The sequence below is a fragment of the Myzus persicae genome, unplaced genomic scaffold (assembly GCF_001856785.1).
Source record: "Myzus persicae strain clone G006 unplaced genomic scaffold, MPER_G0061.0, whole genome shotgun sequence".
Lineage (NCBI taxonomy): Eukaryota > Metazoa > Arthropoda > Insecta > Hemiptera > Aphididae > Myzus > Myzus persicae.
In genome coordinates, this window is record NW_019104228.1 from 58,177 (window position 1) to 84,016 (window position 25,840).

Sequence of the window (25,840 nt, forward strand, 5' to 3'; positions counted from 1 at the left end):
TTAAATAAATAAATGTTTATTTAAGCACTGCACAATATAAACTGAGTGACATAGTAATATATAATATATTAATATTATTTTTTTTTCTTATAAAGTATAAATAGTTATATGTTACGTCTATCCTTTGGTTAAACACTAATGACATTTTGTGAATGTACTATATATTCCAATAACGAAACCGATAAATATCTTATCGCATATAATTTTGGTACGTACAGTTTTACTTTAGTTGTAATATACTGTCACTCAGTTTATATTGTGCAGTGCTTAAATAAATATTTATTTATTTAAATAAAATAAATAATTTAATTTAATTTAATTTTAATTTTAATTAATTAGTATAAATAGTATAGTAATTTATTGTAAAAAAAATAAAAACAATATTAATATACATATAATATATTATGTTATATTGATGATTATTTAATTATGTATAATAATGTAATATAAATAATTTACAATAAAAACATAATATATTATGCAGATTATTTGTATAAATACTTCACAATTTACATTGCCCAATATCCCTCAGACATTGTATACAATGCCCGGGCATTGTATACATTGTCAGAATTTTCCACTTCGCCCGTAACATATACACAATTTAGATACTTCCATCATACCAAAGAAAACTGTTCGTGTCTCAACTCTTCTTCACGTAGTTCTTTAAGCTTCTGCTCTAGATCTTTCCACTTTTCCTTCATCTCCCGGTCAAACGCTTTTTTTTCTTTGCGCTTGATTTCTAGGCGGGTTTTTGCAGCGTCTCGCTCTCGAATAGCTATTATTAGTTCGTTGTCAAGCGTCTTCGGTAGTGTATCCCATTCTGGAAATTTTCTATAATAGTTCAATACACCATAATATTAAACACTAATTATTTAACTATTAATTTTAAGTTAAAAATAATTATAATTAATGAAATACATTTACTCAAAACAACTAATAATAAAACATCATAATATGGACATAATCACATATTACACCCCATGACCCCATGTTTAAAGCTAAAAACGACTTAATTCCTCTGGTCACATTTAAATATTTAAATAGTATACATCAATTGAATACCTATAGTTAAACTTATCACATGTTCGCTATACTTTATTTAATATTGTTTTGTACTCATGTGCACACTGCACACCAATTCACGCTAATGCCAAACTAAAATTTAAGTAAGTAGATCAAGCCTCACTGGCAAAAACTCTTACACTCCACGAAATAGGCACAGATTTCAAATTTTTATGAAAGACGAAGGCTTTATGTATAAGTCGTATCATACCCCCATTTTAACTCTATTTTCAGTAGTATTTGTAAATTTTTATAAACGTGTATAGTGTATGCAGTATACGTCTAAGTATTATAAGTGATAACTTTTGTGGACTAACTTGATAAAATTGTTTGACTCAGCTTTAACTTGCATATATATGTTCACTGCTTTAACGCAATCAGCTTCAATGTTTATCATCTTCTTCGGCTTGATTTTAGGATCTTGCATTTTAAATAACCGTTTATTATTAACACAGTTTAAAATAATTAATTAATTTATCTGATTGATTTTTAAATTAAATTAAAATATAATTCTTGGAAATCAATTGCAATTTGAAGTAGGAATTTACTATTTTGTACTTCATAATGGAGGTTTATTTTCAGAGCATAATTTCGTTGTAGGCTAGTAAAAGACGTGGTCTCCTAGCAACACATTATTATATAATCGATGATTTAATAATATAGTTAATTTTAACTATATACTTGTATCAAGAATAATGTAATTATTATTATAAATACAGATTATAGAAATATACTATCAGTATTGGCTCGTAAACACGATTACATTTTCATATTCTTACCTAAACAATAATTAATAATTAATAATATTTAAAAAAATTATTAGGTATGTCGTATGTCGTATGTGAAGGTATTATTGAGGCAGTTGACGAACTAAATAATACAACGCTCAATGCTCATAGACAAAAACATATACATCACAATATAAAGTAACGGAGCAAGCCCAAAATAGTTTGTACTAGTATTTTAGTAAAATAAGTAGATACCTATGTAGTATGTTTTTAACTTATTTAAAATGCACTTCAAGAACTCTAAATACACAAACTTTTTTTAAGGAGTTCTATATAGGCATTAGTACAAGCATGTGGGGGCAAGGTTAATGATAACCGGATAATTTCTAGCACATACAAATTACAGCAGCTGTTTAACAAATATGTTATGTTATCTAAAATATAAGGGCTTTCGAATTTTCAACCAAAACATTTACAATATATTACGAGATCTCGTAGAATAGACTACTACAGGCGCGTCATGGAGTGTCTCTTGACGAGGATTTCCAATTTCCATGGTCACCACCCCATAATCGAAGTCGTGGTTTTTTGGTCACTTACCCACTTGAACGGTCGAACATTGTAAGTGTGAAAAGCGGATACTTTGTACTACTTTATGCAGTATACAAATGATACACATAAAATATAGGTAGAGCTATAGGTTTTTTAGGTTTTATAAAAGTCTGAAATTCTGACCACATTTATATTCAATGGGTATATAATTATATTATAGCACCAATTATTTTTTTTTATTATTCAACCTGTAAACATAAAAAAAAACTTTGATTGTATTGACCTATTTATATTATAAAAATGTTTGTTAGACTTTTTATAATATCATACAATTATAATATTTATTAAATGTATTATAGCATCAGGTAGGTAATGTTTGTTTAATTGTTTGTTACCAGCTAACTTCAAAGACTATGTCTTCAGCATTTAAAATCGCTTCATGGTAAACGAGCACATTTTTTTTTTACTGATCATTATTTAATAATATGACATCTGCATAATATTCATTTATTAGTACCTATAACCTATTTACAAATTTACATATTTTTTTGGTTTAATAGTTATTTATTTTTTTAATTTCTAAATAATTAGTCTAAACATATATACATATAAATCTATTTGTCACATACCTACCAGATACCTACTGACATTAATTTGTGGTCCCGAAATTTCGATCAGTTGATCGGTTTAAGCTTTCCATTAATTGTCAACGAGGAAAGAAAAAGGAATTTGTTTTTGGGTGGAGGCCAACAATTATTATTTATTTTAATATAATATAACATTTACCTTATGTTGGACAGACAAGAAAATCGTCTACATATTTCGTCTTTGAAAAAATATTAAATACCTATACATGGAACATATAGGTATATATATAAGTTATTACCACAGATTAAATAAAATTTATTTAATCTGTGTCATTACCTCGTAGCATAGATTAAATAATAAATATACTAGTATATTAAATCTATGCTCGTAGACACTATAGGCAAATCGCTGAGAAATTTCTAGAAAACCAGGTACACTCGCAGAGAAACTTCTAGAATCTCCCAGAAATCTGCTATGGAGGTACGCCGAAATGGTTGTAACCATACAAAACACTCCGTAGAGAGTTTTAGATACATTAAACGGTTGATAACCCGACTGATAACGAGTAACGAGCTTATTGCGACACATTCGAGTTCGACATCGATACAGAGAGCAACAACAATACGGCTCGGATTTTGGTAAACAATCATCAGTTTTTGTTATCTTATTCGCTTAATTTTCTATTCCTACTGGAACTTTAAATTCCAGCTATCGACTTTCGACGGAGACTTAATGTTTCCACTGTTTCCAGTGCCGACCGTGACTGGACATCGGACGACGAAACGTCTTGTTGTCGGCAAGACATCGACGGAAACAGCTGCTACTCGTTGCCGGCAGTCTTGAATACCGAACTCGCGTCGACAAAAACGACACGGCTAAGTCGAAAAAGACGACGGCGGTGGTTTCCAGAAACGCGAACTTCCCCGTCCAAGTGCCGCCGTCAAGACAGTTTGTCGATCGCTATTATTTGTGCCGTCGACACCGCCGCGAATCACGTTTCGCTCCTTATCCTCTGCCGCCGCTGCAAAGTCCCGTAGGTCCGGCGACGGTCGCTACCGACATGTTCAAACGTGCGTTTCCGTCTTCCGACGCGATGGCCACCAACCAGCCCGTCGCAGCTGCCGGATCCATCCCGACGCCGCCGCCGCCGGCCAACGTCCCGTACGCTCTGCAGTTTGGCCACCAACAGCCGTCCGGCTTCACGACTTTCACGCCAGACTACCAACATTTCCCGTACACCTTCTCGTCGATCACACCGCCCGCGTATAGCTGGGCCAACACCAACAGCACGCACGTCATGAAGTGCGTAACCGTCACCACAACAGTTTGTTGTAGCAATGACCAAACGTTGTCTAGCTGCCGACTTTATATTATATTAAATATCATTTCAGGTTCACAGGATCAAGTAATCCACAGCCTTTGGACACGTCCACATACCATCCCAACAATTTTGGGTCTGTGCCGAAACGCAAAATCGATTTGGACGCTGAGTAAGTATTTTATCAAATTTTGTTTGCATGACCCAGGAACTAAAACTGTTGCCATTTCCTAAAATCCTCTCACTAACTTTATTATACAGTATTATATATATTTTATATTTATATGTATTTTCCATTGTGTGACAGAAAGTTGTGTATTCATGTAAATCTTGCACACAATATGTTTGAAATTACAAGGGGCAATAATATTTTTCAGACTTCCACAGCCACCCAAAATGCGCATTACTGAAGAAAAAGTATCTGCAAGTTTACGAGACATGCACATCAGTAGTGAGTTCAAGCCTCATAATTACTGCGTCAGCAGTGCCGTCAGTGAAATGGATGTGAGTTGTTTGAGTTATGTAATGTGAACTGTTAAAAACTTTTTTTCTCTTAGATTGTGGAGAATCCTAGTCTCATAGAGACTGCCAACATTTCTGAAATTGCCAAAACAGATTCTCAGACCACATTAGTCATGTGTGAAGAGTTGCGTAAACTTCACAAAATCGATTCCATCATACCTCAACCACTACTTAAAGTGTATGTAGATATATTTATAAAAGTTATGTAAATTTCTGTCATCAAAATGTATTTCTGTTGTACTTTAGAGAAAGACCAACCAACGCACTGGTTGTGTGGAACAATAAGCCTTTAATGGAATTAGTCCGTTCTTTATCTCCCTACCAGGAACCCAAATCGACTGTTGTGATAACCGAGATCACTGATGAAGAAGAAAACGAAATAAACAACAGAGAAGTAATGTGTGTTGAAGAAAATAAGTAAGTTTCATCTTTCGATAAATATTTTACATTTTTCTGTACACATTTTAATTTTTTAAATAACATCAACTGTAAAAGTCTACCAGGTATGTGCAAAAAATAAAATCAAATAAATACTATGATATTTCAGTTTTTTTATATTTAAAACTCAATTACACTGTCAAAACGAACAACACAAAACAGTTGTTAGTTTGGTGGTGTACCTTTTGTCTTTTTACAATAAGTTACTATAAAAACATAATAAGTATTACATTAATCATAATATTACAAAGCCACTATCATATTTCAATATTTTTGTACCAATGATCTGGAGTAAAATATTTGATTTGTGCAGGCTGAGCCCAACAAACACAAAGAATATAAATTATAAAAATTATTTATTAATCTAATTTTTTTTTTATAATGTAATACGTATAATAATTTTAAATACAAACAAAAATGTTGCAGTTGCGTTGCCTTTGAAGATGTTAACATGGAGCTATGATGGGACCTTGATCTGGGTCTGACTCACGGTAGGCGAGTTAACTTACTGCCAAATAAATAACATTTGAAAAAAAACAAACAATTAATATAAGTTTTAAATGTATTATTTTTTAATTTTAAATAGTTGTAAGAAGAAAACATCTTTTTTTGTTATTCTGTGTGATAATATTATATACTGTAAACAAACATTTTATATTGTAAGATTAATTATTCATTTTAATATATGTACATATATATGTATATTTTTTCGAGACAAGTTATCCTAAACAAAAATGAATGCGTGAAATGTTAAGCAGAAAAACGTGTTAGTTAACATAATATATGCAAGGCAATGGTTAAATTGGTATTGTTATTTTTGATTCTTTATCCTTCTAAATACACTTCAAAAGTATTGTTATGAAGAAGAAAACAGTGGCGTATGCAAAAACCTTTTGTTCATAGTGTTTTAAGTACCAGGAAGAACCAATCAAATTAGTAAACCTTTTTTTTTATTATTTTAATGTTAAGAATGATGTTTTTGTTCTATATTTGTGATGGTAGCATAACAATTTGATTAATGGTTATGTGCCAAATCAAGTTGACACTTTTTAAGCACAGATAAAATCATAATTTAAACTTTATTGACTGATAAAATAATTAAATAAATAATAGTAAACCAAAACTTTTGGTAACAGCTTAATTATAACCTATTAAGATTGGTTAAAAAAGTTTTGACAATTAAAATTAAAAACTTTATCCATAACAGTTGCGGTTGTCAATGGAACAATAAAAATGTATATTAATACCCATAAATAGCATTACTTCAAATAAATTATGTAATAAAAACAAATGGTTGATGTTAATTGAAAACCATTATTTAGCCTTTTCTCATATTATGAATATCATTTTAAAATAACAATTATATAGATAAATATGAGTAGAATTTAGCAAAGGTAAATAAATGAACTCTAGTGTTTCATACTTACAATTAGTGTTATAAACTTAATCCAAATTTTTTGTTAACGCTACTTAAATCATGATCTAGTAAATAATATTATAAAATTAAAGAACATTTTTAAATTTTTAACAGAGGTCTTAATACAATTATATAATAATAGAAAATAATTTTTGTTTTCAATGAAACAACATTAAAATATAATAATTTTTTTTTAAATTACAACTTAGAATTAAGTTTTGATGTTTGCACTTGTAACACAATCACACAACTCGTACAAAAATCCAAACGCTATGTAACTCCAGACACTATTGTCATACGCCACTTATGTTAGTATCATGGTGGGGGGATTTTCTTATTACTTACTATTTAAAATACTTAATAATGATCTTATTACCATCCTGGTGTGGTGTTGGCCAGTCGTCGCATTCGCCTGGAATATATACAATTACTGGTATTAGCATTGAGTAATTAGCAGATTTATTTAGGTAAAAATTAAAAATGAAGTAGTTATTAGGTTCTCTTGCCTAGTGTTCCTGTCTTGATCTCTAATCTTCTTTTCCATTTCTGCATCTGTCAATGTCTCCAGGAATGGACTCCATTGGTCGGCATCTGATGGTGGTCTAAATGGAGTCTCAACGACTGACAATGGTGCCTCACTAACAAAACACCATTTTATAAATATCACATCTCAGATTAAGTAGTATAATATAATTTAAAAGGTTTACCTGAAAGCGTAGGTACGCTGGTGCCAGCTTAATTGCCCTCTAATGGAATATGCAATGGCAGTTACAAATTCTCCACCAAGCCCTAGTTCAGCACATAGTTTCATGGCAAACTGTTCAGGGGAATTATCTTTTTCACCCATGTCCCATTCAACTTGATCCACTAATGATGTATTACCTACATGAATGTTTAACTGAAATACAGAAAATATCAACATTCCACGTCTGTGATTAAAACTAAAAATAAATATAAATTATATATACCTTGATAATAACTCTTTGGTCATGTTGGTCATCTAAAATATTATCATTATTAAATGCTTCAATTTGCTGACGTATAGATTGTGCGATGGCTGGTACAAATGGTAAAGGGTTTAAATCTAAATCGTCACATAGCACTTCAGCAAACTGCTCTGGAGTTATTAAACTTTCTGTTAACAATGATAAATTTAAATTATGGGCCCATCAACAACAATAATACATTTTAATTGATTTACATACCATTTTTGTTCCAGGTAAATGTATCCCTCAATTTTTGTCCTTCAATTTCCATATCAAGTCTGATTGGAACCAACAATTCAGAAAAGTTGGCATTCTCGTGAATGTTTGCTGGATCGGTATCATCATAACTAAAAATGAATTATTATTAATATAATTTTTTATTATTACTAATAACTAAACATCATACTAACTAATATCAAGAAAAATACTCACCATAATGGGAAAGTCCTGACTTTTTTTTGTATAATCCTATTACGGTTAATAGGTGTAGCCTGAGGAACCGCGTCCAAATGTGAACTATTTGGTAATGATGGAACCCATGGAACTGATTTTTTTCCTTTGGATTCTCTATAATCACAAAATAGATTTAATCATTACTTTTTAGTTATATTACTTAAGACATATATAATTTTACTATTAAATAGAATTTATAATTTAAATAGATATAATGAATACATTAAAGTACTAAAACATATTCTATTTCCTAGGCAAATGTGTTATTTTTAAGGAGTTGTGTTTAGGCAATTTTTTCGTCCCTTGTGGTCACTGATCATCTTTGTATGGTTAGTAAATGATCATTATTTATTAGTGTGTTTAAACTCCCCAACTGTCATCCGCATCATATCCAATACATATTACACATGCGCTTGCACATGTAATTTAGTCATTAAATCAAAACATTCAAAACCAATTTATGAACATGAAATAGCTACACCTCCTGACGAAAATGTCTATGTACTTACAAGGTTTCATTAAAAAAATGTAAAAAACGTTTGAATGCATACACAAGATTACTCAAGATTATAAGATATGTTTGGAACATTTTTTCAATTTTAGCAAAATTCTTCATAAAAATAAACATTTTAAATTGTACCAATACATTTTTCAATTATTTATAATAAATACCATTAAAGATAATTAAATTATGGACCCACAGATATACAATCTATTTATAGTAAAATAAATTACTTTAATAATAACAATATATTATATATTTCATATATTGAATATAATAAAATATACTAAGTAATATAGGCTGATAGACTTTGCTCAGAATCGTTTTTCGTACACAATGATTTTAAATCACTAGAAGTACCTAAATTGTTTTATTAACTTAGATTGTTTTGATGAAAAATTGACTGGGTTTGTCAGGGACTTGAGATGCATATACAGTAGTATCATTTCAGTATTTAATGATAGAGGACAAAAGTTTTGATCAGCTCCCATTATTTTGCTTACAAATATTCTCTTACTTCCATTTTTTTTTATACCAACAGTTCTTATCTTACATAATTTGACATTGTCTCAGAGGCAAAAATAGCTTAATTGCATTACCTACAAAAAACGGGTGGGGGCTAAATGAATATACTTACTTTAGCAAATGTTTTTTAGAGCGGTCGAAAATTTAATTTCTATAAAAAATAAACACAATTGCTAGTGTAACTAAAAAAGTGGAAACTATTAAATAACATCAGTTCCTATTTTAAAAATCACAGTTAAATTTAAGAGTGGTTGTTTTGTTTTTAGAATTTTTATTGTATCAGTTGATACTTGGTATAATAATATTATACTAGTGAAAAAATGAAAAAGTAATTTAAGAAATAAAATGATATGGAATAGTAATATATTATTGCAGTTGCATATGCCTATATTTACATGAGTACATTTAAATTTTCTCAAAATTATAAAAATTGCCATGTTTTTTCACAAACGACTGGCCTTTGAGCCGTTTTTAAAATCAAACAGAAGAAAATGCCCACTTTGGCCAACCCTCAACATTAATGACGCCGCTGTGCTTAATGAGATATGTACATACATATTAAAACAATTTTGGATTGATAGCTGTTTTTACAATTATTTTGACATAATAAAACAATTTACACCATTTCGCTGTTTGATATTTCTGAAAAAAATTTGAAATGAAATCCATACTTTTAAATTTAGAGGACATTTTTAGGGTTTATATTATATTTAATGAGTTGATGCAGCTGAACAGGGATAAAAAATCTGGACAACTTATCCAGTACAGAATTGTAGAAAAAACATATTTCATATATTAAAGCATATTATGAAAATGATAGAATATTCAATCTATATTTCATACTTAATAAATTGTATTATTTGTTTATAAAAAAAACATATTTGTTTATATCTCCTCGAGTTGAAAATATTTTTTCACATGAAAAGAAGTTATTAATTTAAAAATGCTAGAAATTGTTCAATAGTTTATTTCTAATTCAATTAAAATTGTTTAATTTGTTTTAATGTTTGAAGTGTGAATGTATCAAATAATTTACTCTCAAATTTACCAAAGAAAAGGTACCTTGCAATAATGGTTTTCATGTTTCAGCATATTATTACATGATGTGAAATCAATAGATCAGTATTTCCCAAAAGGTGTGCCTTGAAAACTCGAATTTTTTAATTTTGACAAATGAAATTATGTAAAAACAAGTCTACATAAAAAAAGCATATTTTCAGTATATTTTACTGATTTGAGGATTATTAAGAGAATATTTTTAAGGTTTTTTGTAAAGTATATTAGACTCATACTTCAAACCTTTAAGAATACAATAAATCTGCATTTCACTTATGAAACTGAAATCATCTTTACAATTTATGTATACCATGAAATATTTAGGAAAAGACAGCACATTACAATTTTTAAAGTAAAATTGAATGATATAGTACATTGATTTTTAATCCTGTATTATATTCAAATTTAGATTCAATACTTTTATTACCTTGTAATTAATGGTTCAGTTGATGTTACAGACACAGCTTTATAACGTTCATCATTACCATCAATGATATCTTCAACTTCAGATGCTCTTAATAGTGACACACTAGAAGCCAGGCAATGCGCACTTAAACCTGGAATCAACATTAAAATGAACATAATTAATACCTGAATAATAATGTTCAGTTTTATCAACATTTGTAATAAAATAATATTAAGATATGCATGATAATTTATAAAATAAGTGTGAAGGAATTATCGAAAAATTTCGCGACCAGATTTTCCCGTGTTAAAAAGAATGATGTTTTTAAATATTTCTAAGACAAGATTTAAGTATCTATATTAAATTAGGTGTTTTAAATCATTTTTGTTGTAATAAAAATCAATAAAATGTCCATAATATACATTAGAGACATATAGATAACAACCAATGCTATCCTAAATAATTTTTATAGATGTATTTATGAGTATATACTAGATATAAACATAATATAAATAATTGACTGTTCGAATTAACCAGATGTTCGAACCAAAAAGATCAGATTAGGGAGATTCAACTACAAGAAGTTAAACAAGATATATTTACAAATAACTACTACAATTTAAGATTACAATCTCAGAAGTGTGATAAAACCGAGGATAAAACAAATACCTAGAATAATATACTAAGGTTCCTAGACACAATTAAAAATTATGTAGAATATTGTTTGTACAACATGGCTTTTGTACAATATTTATTCCTTATTTATCAAAGGAGAAAGGAATATTAAAATGTTGAAAAGAACTTATAAATACAGGTAATCGGCAAGAAGAGTGTTGTTAAAAAACAATTAGGTACTCACCCAAATCGATTAAACGTTTCCTCTCATCATTCGTTATAGTCCTACGAAACATTCCAGGGTAACGTTTGTACAAAGAACCACGGAACAGTCGTAAGTAATTGCCGACCTGAAGTGCAACAAAAAAAAAGAAAGAAATTATAAAAAGAGCAACGAGAATGTGTATTTTAAAACAACACTATGAGAAAAACTTTAGTCTTACCTCGGATCCAATGCAGTAGTATTCTCCATTCTCTTCCACTTGGAAACTGATCGGCTTGTCGCCGTACGTCCGGAGTGCCATTTTCCGCTGGGCTGCAGTCACACGTCAGTTACTGAGAGGTCTGTGGTACCATAAATTTTCCTATCAAACAAACCACTTAGACAGTGCAAAAGTACAAATTTCAATATCCGCGCACAGGACCGTAAAAACAAGGGTTCGAAATTTGAATTCTCTATACTAGTATACTCTGAAATTGTCTTAATTCTCGCTTCTCTGTCCGGACCGGATTGTTTACATGTTTACGATTTGTTCCGTTTGCGCGATTGATTATCACTAATTTTGAGCCTCGGCAGTGCAGCCAGCGTGGAGAGAGACAAAGTATGCGGCCGGGACGAAAACGCACCGTATCGCACTAGTATAGCCATCATCTATCAGTTAACACTTATCTTCGGCAGATGGCGTTATCTAATACGTGGGTCCATGGTTTCAGATAATATTATATTTTTATAATTAATAATAATTAATAATATCTATATTATAATATAAATCATATACGTATATTTTCAAACCGTAAGTGGGCCGATAAATACAAACAATTATAATTTGTAATCAGACATGAGAATGTAAAAAAAGTAGGACAAATTGTAAAATGAAGTTATTAATGAAAAACTTCAACAACTATTTTCTGTATGTGTGAGGGGGAGCTTTAACTATGGACTAGACTCGTACCAAAAAGAATCCTTATTTCAATTAATTTATAAAAACTGGAACTTCACCTGAGGTTAAAGTTTCTTAAAATTGTATACCTGGTTGAAAATTCATACAGACCCACAATAGGGGATACAGCATTACCTATTTAATGTTACAAAATATACTTATTTTTTTGGTTTAATATGAAATTTATGGATAGGTAATGTTTATTATTATTAGTTATTGATTTTTAGGAGGCCTGGTAGACTTTTGAGCAAGCTAAGCCGCCCTGCCTCTAATTTTCACCAATGCCATCTACAAAAACAAAAAAATGATGATATTGCTTTGCTCAAATTTTAAGAATATTTTACAAAGAGGATCTTATAATTAATATCAACAAATATCATAATCGAAAAGTTCTTTATATTGTTGGGTTCCTTTTTTTCTATAGAATCTAATCTCAATTGTGAGTTTTTTTCGCCACCTTGGCAATATAACAAAAAGGTATTTTATGTTAAAACTTAAGATACAATCATGGATGTGCAGACTTATATAGTAGAAGTGGCCACTATTTATTTCACTAAAAACTACTCCTCTTCCCCCCCCCCCCCTAAAAGTATACACACTAAAAAAAATCATAATTAAAACTTACCCAAAACAGAAAATTAAAATGAGTTATATAAATTAAATAAAGCATTTCCCAACTTCTGGAATGTGATGTCATCTTATTGATAATACTTCAAAATTCCAGCAGTTAAGATAGTAAAGACTTTAGGGGATATCCTTTTTTGGACCATATGTTGGTGCCCACCCAAAACAAACAATTTCAGGTTTGGCGATAGCACCACACGCCTATTTATATTATAGTTGGATACATCCTTCATTAGAATAATTAAATTAAAAATAATGTCAATAATTAATTTTCTAACGTATAATTTGATATACTTAAGTTTTATTATTTGTAATTTACAGATTCAAACCATAGTTTGTCGTAGGAAATGTATATAGTACTCATGAGTATGAAAGAGATGTAATACTTAAAGATAAACATAATCCTTTCAAGCTAAAGCAGTGTGACCTAGTTTTCTATGACCTTGGCGTTGATTTCTATTATCAATTTAATCAAACTAGCCATGACTATTTTATCATACAGATACATACCCTTTCAAGCTGTAGCAGTATGCCCTGTTTTCTACGACCTTGGTGTTGATTTTTATAATCAATTTAATCAAAAAACAATATTTAGATTAACTTCCTATGCAGATGTTACGACCACATCTGTACTTATTTTAAATGATTAAAATATACTCCATTCATGTGCAATTAGTTATGTTTTAGGACTTTTTATAATATAATATAGTAAAATATTTAGTTACGGAAAAATCATTGATTTTTCATTAATTTGATTATTGTAAACAGTTTTTAATAGGTAGGTAGCTACTGATTTGTAACATGAGCATATAATATATTTAAGGATTTCTTAAGCATTTTTTCAATAATTTAAGTTAAAAACATCCATAGATTAGCTATGAAAGAGACTTACAGACTTACCTTAGGGTAAGTTACAGGTGGGCAAACACCAACACGTTAGGTATCTTATATTTTAATTTTTAATGTCCTTAACAAATATGAATACACACAATACATGGTGATGGTGTTGGTTGATCAGATACTTCACTTGATATTGTAAGTTTATTAAAACACACTAGAGTATTACAAGTAAATAGTATTAACTAATAAATTTGTCTTACCTTTGTAATTCAAATATGACAACTAATGACATTGCCATATAATTTATGGTTTATTGACGGTATGTGAGTATAAAATAAATGTTGTATTATATAATAAGATAATATAGTAGTTTATTAAATATTTGTATTATTAAACATCAATCAACCTTATGAAATAATATTGAAGCTTGTATCATTATGCTAAAGTACCTACCAAAAATAGTGAATACTATATTGACAACTTAAAAACTGTTAAAAGTTTTCAATAACCAGATTATTTAATATTAATAAATAATAAATACCAAGAGTAAAACTTAGTGTTTGATAGCTTAAGCAGCAGCTTGTTGACTCCATCCTTCACAGCTTTTCAAATTAAAATCCACTAAGTTAGCCAAGAAACATCAATTGTTGATACAGCAAATATATAGGTAATTGAAATAAGTGATAGCCAATAGGTAGGTATCTAACACAATACCTATAGAAGAATGTGGAGTATAGCCGTATAGGACATGTGTGTTGTGTACTTACATCAAACGTCCAATGACACAGTAACTGGTAGACAATTTAGACTTCAATAAATTATTTTATTTCGCACAAGGAAAATAAATCAGGTGAGAATAAAAATAAACAAATTATAATGTATATAACCGTTATAATAACTAGAATAAGTGCTGTTTGCACAAGGAAAAAATAGTTTATAATTTAAATGAAACAAAAAAAAATTTTTTTTACTACCTACATACTTATATGGCCGTATCTCCGGCTCTTCTCTATAATTGACGTGAACTCGTCTTTTGATCTCTGCATTTTGGCAGTAATTACCGTAGATACGGGCGTATGACCTTTAACTCTTCCTCGGTGAGCGATTGAAACAGATCGTCAACAATCGGCTCATTGAACTTCAAATAATGCATGATGTACTCGAATTCGAATTGGAGTTGCGGATCAATCGGTACCGGTGTCGTGGAACCCGTTACGATTGCCAATTCTTGAGCTAGCAGTACTCGACGTTGAATCATTTTTGCTCTTTTGCGAGCCGCCCGTTTTTTAGACCTCACTACTTCGGCGACGCGCATTTTGAGCATTTGGGAGATCTTGTCGCGTTTGATCAGTTCACACTGGTACTGTTTTATCATTTTGAGAGTTTCTTCGAGTTCGCGCACTGAAATACGCATTTTGGTTAGGTTTTTTCGTTAAGGTACTACAAACACAGGTTCACAGAATTTTCTTCACTCCGTCGGAAATGCGGCAATTCGGAAACCACGTGCTAACTCGAACCGATTTACCGAGATGGAGGATGGATGCGAAACACGGACACGGCAAACTAATAGCCGAGTCTGAAAAAGCGTCGAAAAGTTTCAAGCTGTCAATATCGTACTTCGGCCAGTGAGCAGAAAATAGCGAGGCCAAAATGAAGTAAATGAATGCTGAACACGTACAATTTACACTCTACAGTAAACAGTAAATACCTAGCGTCCTAGCATAGTAGCATCTATTAACGGATGGCTAATGCCTAATGCTCATTGCTCGGTACGAAGCCCAACGAGAATCGCCAACGAAAATCGGTTCTTCCATGATAGAAAAAAACTTTTAAAATTTCGCGACACCTGACTTTGCCGTAGTGAAACTCCGTGAGTGGAACCGGTCTTTATTGCAGGCCGGTGTTAAGCTGCTGTCCATGGTCATTAGTCAAGCGTAAGATCAACTTGTTGTCTCGCTGGACGGAGCGTACCTTTGAATTTTAATACCACATTATGTCATAATATTGTTACCATTTAGAACAATTCTTATTTCTATTTGCCGGAACGATGTAGAAAAGATACATCGTCCTAATTACTACGAATATTTTGATATATAGTATAAGGATTTAAAAATACCACTGTAATAATCGATCTGTATTCTGTGCTATTACGCGTAGGCGACAACCACTACTTGACTCTATTGACCATTATCTGTCACTAAACGGTGTTATGACAATTAATTAGATTAATCCATAGAAAATTTAGTCTTGTTCTCATAATCTCATTTCTTATTTAATAATTGAGTGATGACTATTAATGAGTAAGTCATATGATGAAATTATATTTTGTCGTAATGTCATGTGAGTAAATAATAGGTATTGCCATTTGCCGTTTGAAATTTTCAACAAGCGTTTTAAATTTTTTACATAATAGTATAATTGTGCTATGGATGACTTATTGTGTATTTCTATGGTTAAACAATAAACAAGTACGTGGCGATGACAGTGACTATTATTATAGTGAGTAAGTACGACATAATATTTTGATCTTGATCGTTATTTACTGTTGACGGTCAGTTAATAATATAATCAATTATAATTTTAAGCATTCATTTGAGTTGGAAATTTGTTTGAAAAAATTAAGCATTTAAATTTTGAACAACTTTTTTTGAAAGTACCGTCAAATTAAGCATGTCAAACTCACAATTTGAAATAAAAGAATCACTTGAGAAGTAAAATGCATTTATGCCTTCAGTTTGTAGTTGTGTAAATTGTAATTTATTGTATTGGATGAAAATACATATTATTAGTCTTAGGTTATAACAATTAGGTACCCACCTATATTCTATATTCTAGGTTTTGTATTATTAATAATAATTAATATTTCATAATATTATACGAGATATTATATTACCTTGGTATACGTACCAAGGCTTGGCATTAACGAGTTAAAAAGTTAAAGTAGGTACTTAACTAGTTACTCTAGGATTTTTATTAACTTAATAAATTTATTTTTAAATTATCAAATTTATTTTTCATTTTAAGTAGTAAGTTAAGTAAATTTGTTTTGTTTTTATTGTAATACATTTTACTATTTCAGTCTATTTCGTTTTCACAACAAAAACTATTTATCGCGAATAATTGTTTTAAGTTAAAAATTTTATATTTTTCCAATCTTACCCATTAGATTCTTCTTTATTTTAGAAATGAAAAACTTCTATGAAAGACATACTATATGGAAATACTGCATAAAGCATTTTAGAGTTATATAAAAAAAATTAACTTTTAACTTTTTGCTATTAACACATATTGACTTACCTAACTGAGTTAAAAAAAATCATTAACTTGCCCTGCCTTGGTACCTAGTACCTGTATCATTGTTCCAGACAATCCTAATTTCTAGTTGCACACAACTTTATCATCATAATCCACAGACTCACAGAGTCCCATACTTTTGTAGTCCTGCTTCACATTTAATTATTGTATTATGTATATAATTATTAGTTGAAATTAAGATATTTATTTTGTATAATATTAAGAATTTTCTCTTAAAAAACATCTGACCATGGGGAGACATTTTTTATACTTATAAATTTTTCAACACTTCTTCAAAATCTATATTATATTATATATGTATTTTTTTTATTGTAACTTATAGTTATAAACAAAAGCTTCTTAATTATCTTTGTTTTACAAATTTTCAAACAAGTCTTAGTGACTCAAAGTTGAAAATGAGCAATTGCAAACCACCTAGGTAGTTTAAATTAAATAAATAGTTGATTAAGTGCAGTATAAAATACTCAAGAAATTTAAATAGTAGTTTAAAGCATCATGTAAGTTGAAAGAAGCATACAAAATATTGTATTCAAATGTTAATTGTTGATAAATTACTAATTCAATGAAATTGAACACTCCATTAAATTATTTAAACAGCCAACAGCAGTTTTTACTTTGGTAGGTACTGTTTTCTTCGCGAGAATTCTTGTAAACGTTAGTTTCATAAATATTGACTATATTTTATTGGTTGTTTTCATTGTCATCAACATTTCAACTGTCCATTTATTATTATTAGCTTAAAGCAAAATTTAAGCTCTGATTGTAAACCATCCATTGTTATATCTATGTTAATTTTTAAAGTTTTAAACAAGAGTGAGCAAAAGCATAATAATATTATATAGAATTTTCTGCATATACATTTAACTACTTAAATAAGTAGGATAAATGTACCAAATTTAAATATATTTAGTACAAGAATGTGTTTTACAGTAAAAATTATTATGCCCTATAGAGTAGTCGGATTCCATTATTTTTTTTAAATATTAATAAGAAAACATTTTGTACAACCTACAAAATGTTTTCTTATTAATATTATAGAAGCTGAATAATGCATAATATTTGTTATTCTTCAAACGTATTTTCCCAAGCCTTTTTAAAGTTAAATGAAAATTGGGGCTTTGACCCGACCTAAAAAAAATTCTCATCTTTTAATTAATAAATAAATAATCAAAATTTGACTTATAAATAAGTTGTAATTTTTTCCAGTAATGTTATTTTTGTTGATATAATTCACCGCATAACCTAAAACCTATATAATTTCCCCTAATTAGGTATCGGGCAGTAGATTAGTGGTTAATTATTATAATTAAGGTGGCAACTAAAACATAGAAATATAATTTTAAAATTATTAAAATTCAATTTTTAAAGCTGAAATTGATAAGAAAAAAAGTAAAAACTATTTATAAAGCACTGTGTCTCAAGAAAAATTTACCAACTTAGCTTTACCTAACGGGTATCTTTAATAGAAACATGTTGCTGACCAACTAAAATATAACAATGTTATTGACAAGTTTGCCGATTTAAAAAGTAGGAAGGTTAATTTATCATTTTTACAATATCGTTTACTATATTTATCGACTTATTTTATTAATATGATTACCCATTAAGTTTAAGTAAATGATGTTGTTTTATTTACTATTTATATACTTAATTTAAGTTAAACATTAATTAATTAACCACAAGAAACTGTTTTAATAATATATTTATTTTTTATATTGAAGTGAAGTGAATATAACATTTTTCATTTATTTATGATATAATAATGTGTTTCTTATCACGTGTATGATAATGATAATTGATAATAATAATATGATAATGTAAGTAAGTTAAGTATACAACACCTCCCCTTTCAAAAACAATTTAACAATTTAAATATAATAACATAGTTAACCTTTTACACGAATACAACGTAAATTTGTATATAGGTATTTTACTTAATAATATTTTTTTTATGATGTTTAGGTACTTAATATACACATATAAAGTTTAATAAAAATTTAAAAATTAATTAATAAATTTCAATACAATAAAGAATAAACAACATTTTAGTTTGAGCTTAGATCTATTACATGAATAAATAAATATTGTCATCAATAGCTATATCTTATTACTATTTTTACTTTACGACTTCTTCTAGTTCTAGTTATATTTTCCTCATCTCTAGCTTTAGTTTTAGTATCCTCATCTTCAGTTTTAGTTATATTATCCTCATCATCAAAGATCAAACTCATTCAACCCATCATAGTTCTTAATTTTCTTAATAAATTTAGTGTTTTGTATCACCAACCTACCGTTTTTGTTTTTTATAATATAAGATCTCGGAAAATCTGTTTTTTTTTATAATGACAGCTAGTAACCATTTATTTTTAAATGTCTTGTACAAAAACTTTTTCACCTTTTTCTTCTTTACCCGCACTTTTATTATAAAATTGTAACTGTTTATCTTTAATTTTAATGATTTCTTTTGTATAATCAATTACTTTAGGCCTCAATTAGTTTTCATTAAAATTATTGATTAATGTTCTCAAATTTCTACTTTGAAACATTTAAGCCTGCTCCTAAGGTGTTTCTGTAATTTATAAGGTATAATCTAAGATTGTCTCTTTCGGCTCTTTCTTCACATACTTTATTTAACATATTTTTAGCAATACCTACTGCTTTTTCTGCTAGCTCATCACTTTGATGGTAATGAGGACTGCATATTACTAAAACAATATCCCAGTTTTTTAAAAATGTCTTGAACTCCAAACTGTTAAAAGGATTATTATCAGCTACTAACATTTTAGGTATTCCGAATCTACTAAATACCTTCTTTAATTTCTCTATTACTTCACTATTAGTTTTTCTTTTAAGTTTCAATACCTCTAGCCACCTTGAGTAAAAGCCTATTAAAATTAGATAAGTTTTCCCTAAACACTCTGCAATATCTATGCCTACTTTATACAGTGCTGGGTAAGTTATGTTTTAAAAGTAACTAAGCTACGTTACAAGTTAGAAAATAAAATAGGTAACTAGATTACTTGTTAGTTACTCAAGTACAAAAGTAATGCATAACATTACATCTTTACTGAAAAATAACTAGTTACAATGATGTTACTCTTATGTTAAATGAGTAATAATATAATTATGAATTGTTGAAAAAAGCTCTGGCCTACTAATAGTTATTAGCGGTAATCCGTACAACTGTCTGTCAGTATTTGATATACATATTTTATCAAGTGATTTAGAAATAAATAAGCTAATAAACTATAAGAATTGGTGCCTGTATAGGCATTAGGCTGTAATCGATGTGTTTATAATCAGTTAAATTGAAAATCACAGAATTGTTTATTTATATATAATTATATTAGATTATACTGGAAAAATGTTGTAATTACATACTACTTAAATTATTAGTATAATTACATTTTCTAATGCAGATTCGAGGGGAAGAACTGCCCCGTGAAGTAGCACCACGATGTATCCTACTCCCAAAAAAAAGTTAAATTTATTTTGTAATGCATTCTTCTGCTGAGTTACTTCTAAATAATTAACGTAGTTACTTTTGTGTTACCAAAAAATAATAATAACGAAGTTACCATAAAGTTACTGAAAAATTGTAACTTTGTTACAGTAACGAGTAACGCACGTTAAGTTACTTCCCAACACTGATTTTATAAAATGGTATCTCAGGTATATCATGACTTTTCATAGGTTCCTTTATTTTAGATTTACTAAATTTTAAACATATTTTAGGGCCCAATTTGATTTTCAATTTCTGTTTTTATACTTGGGCAATAAAATAGCTGATTTGCTTTTTTCACTGTTTTAGTCATTCCGAGATGGAACTTATCTATCACATATTTTCTCAATACCATAGGTACCATTAACTATTAAGCGCATTCTACAATATAACAATTCTTTTTCTAACATAATCTCATTTCTTAATTTATAAAAATGTTTTTGTTCCTCTCTTGATGTAAATTTTTTAGGCCACCTATTTTTAAAATAACTATAAACTTGACTTAAAACATCATCATTTGATGTAAGCAACCTGAATTAATTGTCCTTATTATTTTCAAATTTAATTTTAAGTTCATTCAACGGATGTACAGTATCTTTCATTATTTCATCACTTTTCTCTTATCTTTTGATATAATTGTAATTGAGGAAATCTGCAACGTACATGTACTTTCCAGGCAGATATTCTAAATGTATATTATATATCAACAATATATTAAATAATGAAATTTGGTACATGCAAAAATTATAGCATTTCCTTCTCTACTTGAGCAAAATTTATTCTAGAGTCACCTCAGACATCTCGATGCATAATGAACAGGTTTTTTTTTTGGAATATGCAACATCGTAATAAGTATACAACAGATGTGTTGTGATATTAATTTATTTACTTATTCATATTGTTGTAGGTACAATGTATATAAGCTAAGGCTATATTTTTAAGTCTATTTGGACTTTTGCCCCATTATAAAGGGGCACCTGACAATATTTATATTTTAGGCCCCGCGATTTTACTCTGCATCCGGACATCCCTGCTGATTCTGCGCAAGATGGGTCTATTAATGTGTTTATTGTTGGCATAGACTTACTTAATGACTTGTCTTTACCTGGTGTAATAAATGTTTAAGCTAAACGGTTATTCAATTTTAAGTCTACTGATCGTCCTATATTTATTGAACTTGAGTCATTACCTATCTAATGTAAAAGACATTTTTAATTTTAAATCCAAACTTTGAGCAATGAACTGTTGGCTCAGAATAAGCATTGTAGATAGAACTGCTTCACAAGAACTCACATGGAGCATCTACATTTTGAATTGGCCAAGAAATCAGACAGTGGTGGTAGCAATCAGTATATAAAATATGTTAGGAAACTGAGGAGTTTCATCACTTGACACTTGTTTAAAAAAATTATTCTGTCCCCAGTCCCCTGTCTTGAAAAAATGTTGGTTATACCACTAAATTTCAATTACCAGGAGTTTCAGAGAGGGGTTCAGGACTGTCAGGTTCGCCATTTATTATGTATTCAATAATATTAGTATAGACTTTGAAATTGCTGAAAAAGTTTTTGATTATTTGAGCTATATATAAGCTAGATATTGAACTCTCGTACAAATTTGTTGTAAGATATGATTTCTTTATTTAAGGCCATAATGATCTGCCGATTATCCAGTGGCCATTAGCACAATTTATGTAAAAAAACCAATACTAACTACTTATTATTTCTATTATTACTATTATAATCTGTGACAATTATTTATGAAAAAAATTGATGTGTAAGCACCTCTTTAAAACCCCTTCTTAGTGTACTCTTCCATGATGGCATGAAGTATCATGGACATTCCAAGTTTCTAACTATTATAAATTATAATTAGTTAAAAAATGTATATAGTTTTTTGAATTTTCTAATTTTTCTTTTTGTAAACCCTTATTTTTAATAATACGGAAATTTAAAAAAAATGAGGCAAATCGGTCCAACCCGGTGATCTGAAAATAGTTGGCCAAAATTTAATATTTTAAATTTGAAAGTACTCAAATAAAGATAGTAAAAATGTTTTCTATACTACCTAAGACCTAAGGTGTTTAAGTATGTAACACTTATGGCAAAATATTATTAGGTATACCCATACAATTATAATTAAGTAGACAATAACCATAGTTTTTTTTAGTAAAAACTATGATATTTTGTTAATTATTGTCATATAACTTAATTTTCTACTACAAATAAATTTAATTCAACTTATTATAATAATTGTTAACATATCTATGATGGATAAGATACAGAAATAGTATTTAATGATCCTGACTATGAACTTACGTTTGTTAATAATCTGTGTGTGGTAATTGAAATCTACAACTGTACAAATAATACAATAATAAACATACAATTTTTTTGTATCAAGTTATAAGATAATATTAGCACCATCACTTAGATCAATCTACTGATTGAAAATATCATAATTTGTTGCTGATATTTACTTGTTTCACTATAGCAAGCACTTGAAGTTCGAAAGCTTTAGTTATAACTTTATACGCAATATTTTATTGAGCTACATTTATAGTTTTGTTTATATTATAATGGCTTTAATTCAACAAATCAGGTACTTGTAATTAAATCCATAAATATGTGTACAGTGGAAGATCAATTTTTAAATTTATTTTTTATAAGGATATATTAGTATATAGTAATTATCCTACATTTGTATAATCTCATCTTATGAATAAAAACTGGTGTCTCCTCCACAAACTTACGCTTTTGGAAAAAATCGTTTTATATAATTTATTTGTATAGTATATTTATTGAAATGCAATAAATATTATTATTATTATATATGTGTATATTTTAATACTTAAGTATTATAAATATTATCATCATAAATATCAAAATACAAATTGTTCTGTATTGGCTTATATTTAATTTAATATTAATTGAAATTTTAATATAAATACACCTTATTATTATAATATTTTGTATGTATGTAACTACTAACTATGTTAGTATTATAGATCATTTTAAAATACTTTTGTGAAAATTAGAATTTTGGCCAACTACTTTCATTGAACCACTATGCTGCCTTTCTCAAGTGATGCTGTATCTAACGAACAGCATTTTTTTTTTTTATTTATATATAATATTTATATAAAGTATATAATAAACGGTTAAGAAGAAAACCATTTAGCATAGTAATATAGTAAATTATGAGAACAAGATATACCTAACTAATGAAATGAAATGTAATATAATATTCTCTCTAAACAAGTTTACTTTAACAAATTATCAATTTTCAAAACGTTAATAAATTATTAATTGATAGTTTTAATAAAACTTATGGTTCAATTTTTTTAAAATCTATTTATTTAATAATTAATAATATGTTCATAACTCATTTTAGACTTGAAACATGAATACTTATCCTAACTATCTGTATTTAAGTAAGAACCGTTGCAGCGTTATGATTGTTTTCAAATTTGAATATGAATTTTTTACTATTTTTATAGTAACATAATATTGTTTCATACATTTTTAATAAACTATAAAAAATGAAGAAAAAAACTTTAATAATTTCAGCTAAAAATTAATTATTGCTTTTATGTGGATTTAATTGGTATAATATCGACTGATTTCTTTTGACAAGGTATACTTAAACCATAGTTTTTAAATTATATTTTATTGAAGCAATTAATCTAATTATTACAAATAGCTAGTCACTCTTATAATATTATATGTATATATGATATGTAATGTTCATAAATTCACCTGGATGAGTTTAGTATTTTGATTATCCACTTAAAAGTATTGTAAATGACTGACAAGTCAAAAATGTGTCCTAAAATTAGTGAAAATTTTTTATAAAAAAAATAATTGGGATTAAATAAATAATTAAAAAATATAATTATAATGATGTAGATATATTGAAAAAAACAGATTTTTTTACCACGAAAAATACTTTCTTAACCAGCCTAAAGACGCAATCTTTAATTTCGGCGTTCTATCTTTTTACTTCTACGATAAATTTAAAACAAAGCCATAATAAGAAAAATTACTAGTTAAAACAAGTCTTAGTCCGATCGGTACTCCGTGTTGAATTCAGTATCCATAAAACATGTCCGAGCTTGTGTCGGAATGTTATAATTCCATGTTGAATTGAGTGTCAGGTTCCTTGCGATCTCGGTTCTGGTAGTAAAACTTGACATCGTCCACATTTGTATGACTGAAATTCTCCAATGAGGAACTGGTTGCGATTTTTCGATATATTCTTCTAGCAATTTCTTTTCTTAAGTCATCTTCTGTTATTTTTTGTAAAACTCCTGGTGGGCTCTCCTTTTTTTGAGAATGTTTAGTTTCTGGATTATCCGTGATCATTTCCACTTTTGGTTGTTCTTGGATTCAGTTTCTTTGTCTTCTCCTGACTCCTACTACGGATAGGAAATTTACAATTGTATAATATTGTGCAACAAAAACTAAGACGGTCAATAGCGTTCAACTAATTGCGTCATCTGCGCAGGATATAACTCGGTCATTATTCTTCACTATTGATTTCAAAACCGGTTTGGTTAGAAAATAATACAAAAATATCATGGTGTGCAGTGTACTAAGGATTTTCAATTAAAATTTCTGACTTCGGTGCCGATCACATAACAGCTGTGTATGCGTGTAAAATACCATTCGTAAGAGCAAGTGGTACATTTTGTTGTATAGTTTAAACAGTACATTTATGTCAACAAGTATTGTTTATCAATTTCGACCTTTATACATAATCTCACAACAGGAGAATGCAGAAATGATACTCGACCAGCTGATAGGACCTGTTGGCTATTTCCCTCTAAGTTACATTATACGTATTAAAAATTAAATACTATATTGGCAGCAATTCTCGAGTATTATGTTGTTGTTTTTCTACTGTAATTTATTTTATGTTTCAATATAATTGTTAAATATATTTTACTCTGTTATAATGTTGATATCACGACGTATAGAAAAAAAAATGGTGACAATAAATATAGATAATGAGGGTAGTTCACCCGTTTGTAATGCAAATTCCTACCACTAGATAGCCCCGCAACAATCGATACCATTGTATACCTAATTTTTAGTGCGATTAATAACCAATAATCATACAAAATTTAGTATATTAATATACCATCCATATAGGCATTTTTGAGGGAGGAAATCAAATCTCCCTCACCCCAGATATTGTGCTTATCCCCTAAACGATTTAATGTAAAATTT

At 28.8% G+C, this 25,840-nt stretch overlaps 2 protein-coding genes and 1 pseudogene across 4 annotated transcripts in view; 1 reads left to right on the plus strand and 2 right to left on the minus strand.

Moving 5' to 3' along the window:
* LOC111040233 (coiled-coil domain-containing protein 42 homolog) overlaps positions 1 to 3,329 on the minus strand; it is a 7,805-nt gene extending 4,476 nt beyond the window's left edge. Inside the window, exons 1-3 of one of the 2 annotated variants that reach the window (XM_022324055.1) lie at positions 3,132 to 3,329; positions 1,383 to 1,485; positions 624 to 834 (exon numbers count right to left, since the gene is read on the minus strand). In XM_022324055.1, the coding sequence (XP_022179747.1) occupies positions 624 to 834; positions 1,383 to 1,462 (291 nt within the window). In that variant the 5' untranslated portion in view covers positions 1,463 to 1,485; positions 3,132 to 3,329. Of the gene's footprint in view, positions 1 to 623; positions 835 to 1,382; positions 1,493 to 3,131 lie in introns of those variants that run through there. The other variant, XM_022324054.1, reaches the window with a different exon arrangement.
* Positions 3,330 to 3,968: 639 nt separating this feature from the next.
* LOC111040234 lies at positions 3,969 to 5,762 on the plus strand (annotated as a pseudogene).
* Positions 5,305 to 11,934, minus strand: LOC111040232 (SWI/SNF-related matrix-associated actin-dependent regulator of chromatin subfamily B member 1). Of its 2 annotated transcripts, none has more exons than XM_022324052.1 (10): positions 11,615 to 11,934; positions 11,416 to 11,521; positions 10,578 to 10,707; positions 8,047 to 8,181; positions 7,834 to 7,961; positions 7,597 to 7,763; positions 7,336 to 7,526; positions 7,135 to 7,266; positions 7,005 to 7,040; positions 5,305 to 5,719 (listed from the first exon to the last, which is right to left on the minus strand). In XM_022324052.1, the coding sequence occupies exons 1-10, from the start codon at positions 11,693 to 11,695 to the stop codon at positions 5,698 to 5,700; spliced, it is 1,128 nt and encodes a 375-aa protein (XP_022179744.1). In that variant the 5' UTR covers positions 11,696 to 11,934; the 3' UTR covers positions 5,305 to 5,697. The 2 variants fall into 2 exon arrangements, with proteins under 2 accessions (XP_022179744.1, XP_022179745.1); XM_022324053.1 differs by having other exon boundaries at positions 6,974 to 7,040.
* Positions 11,935 to 25,840: the final 13,906 nt, after the last annotated feature.

What these genes read in the sequence shown, in the direction of transcription:
- LOC111040232 (XM_022324052.1), bottom strand. Translation starts at nt 11,695, where the DNA reads ATGGCACTCCGGACGTACGGCGACAAGCCGATCAGTTTCCAAGTGGAA. An exon ending in ATTTACCTGGAACAAAAATG is followed by an intron (nt 7,764 to 7,833) that starts GTATGTAAATCA and finishes CATTGTTAACAG; the next exon opens with AAAGTTTAATAACTCCAGAG. An exon ending in ACCAAAGAGTTATTATCAAG is followed by an intron (nt 7,527 to 7,596) that starts GTATATATAATT and finishes TCTGTATTTCAG; the next exon opens with TTAAACATTCATGTAGGTAA.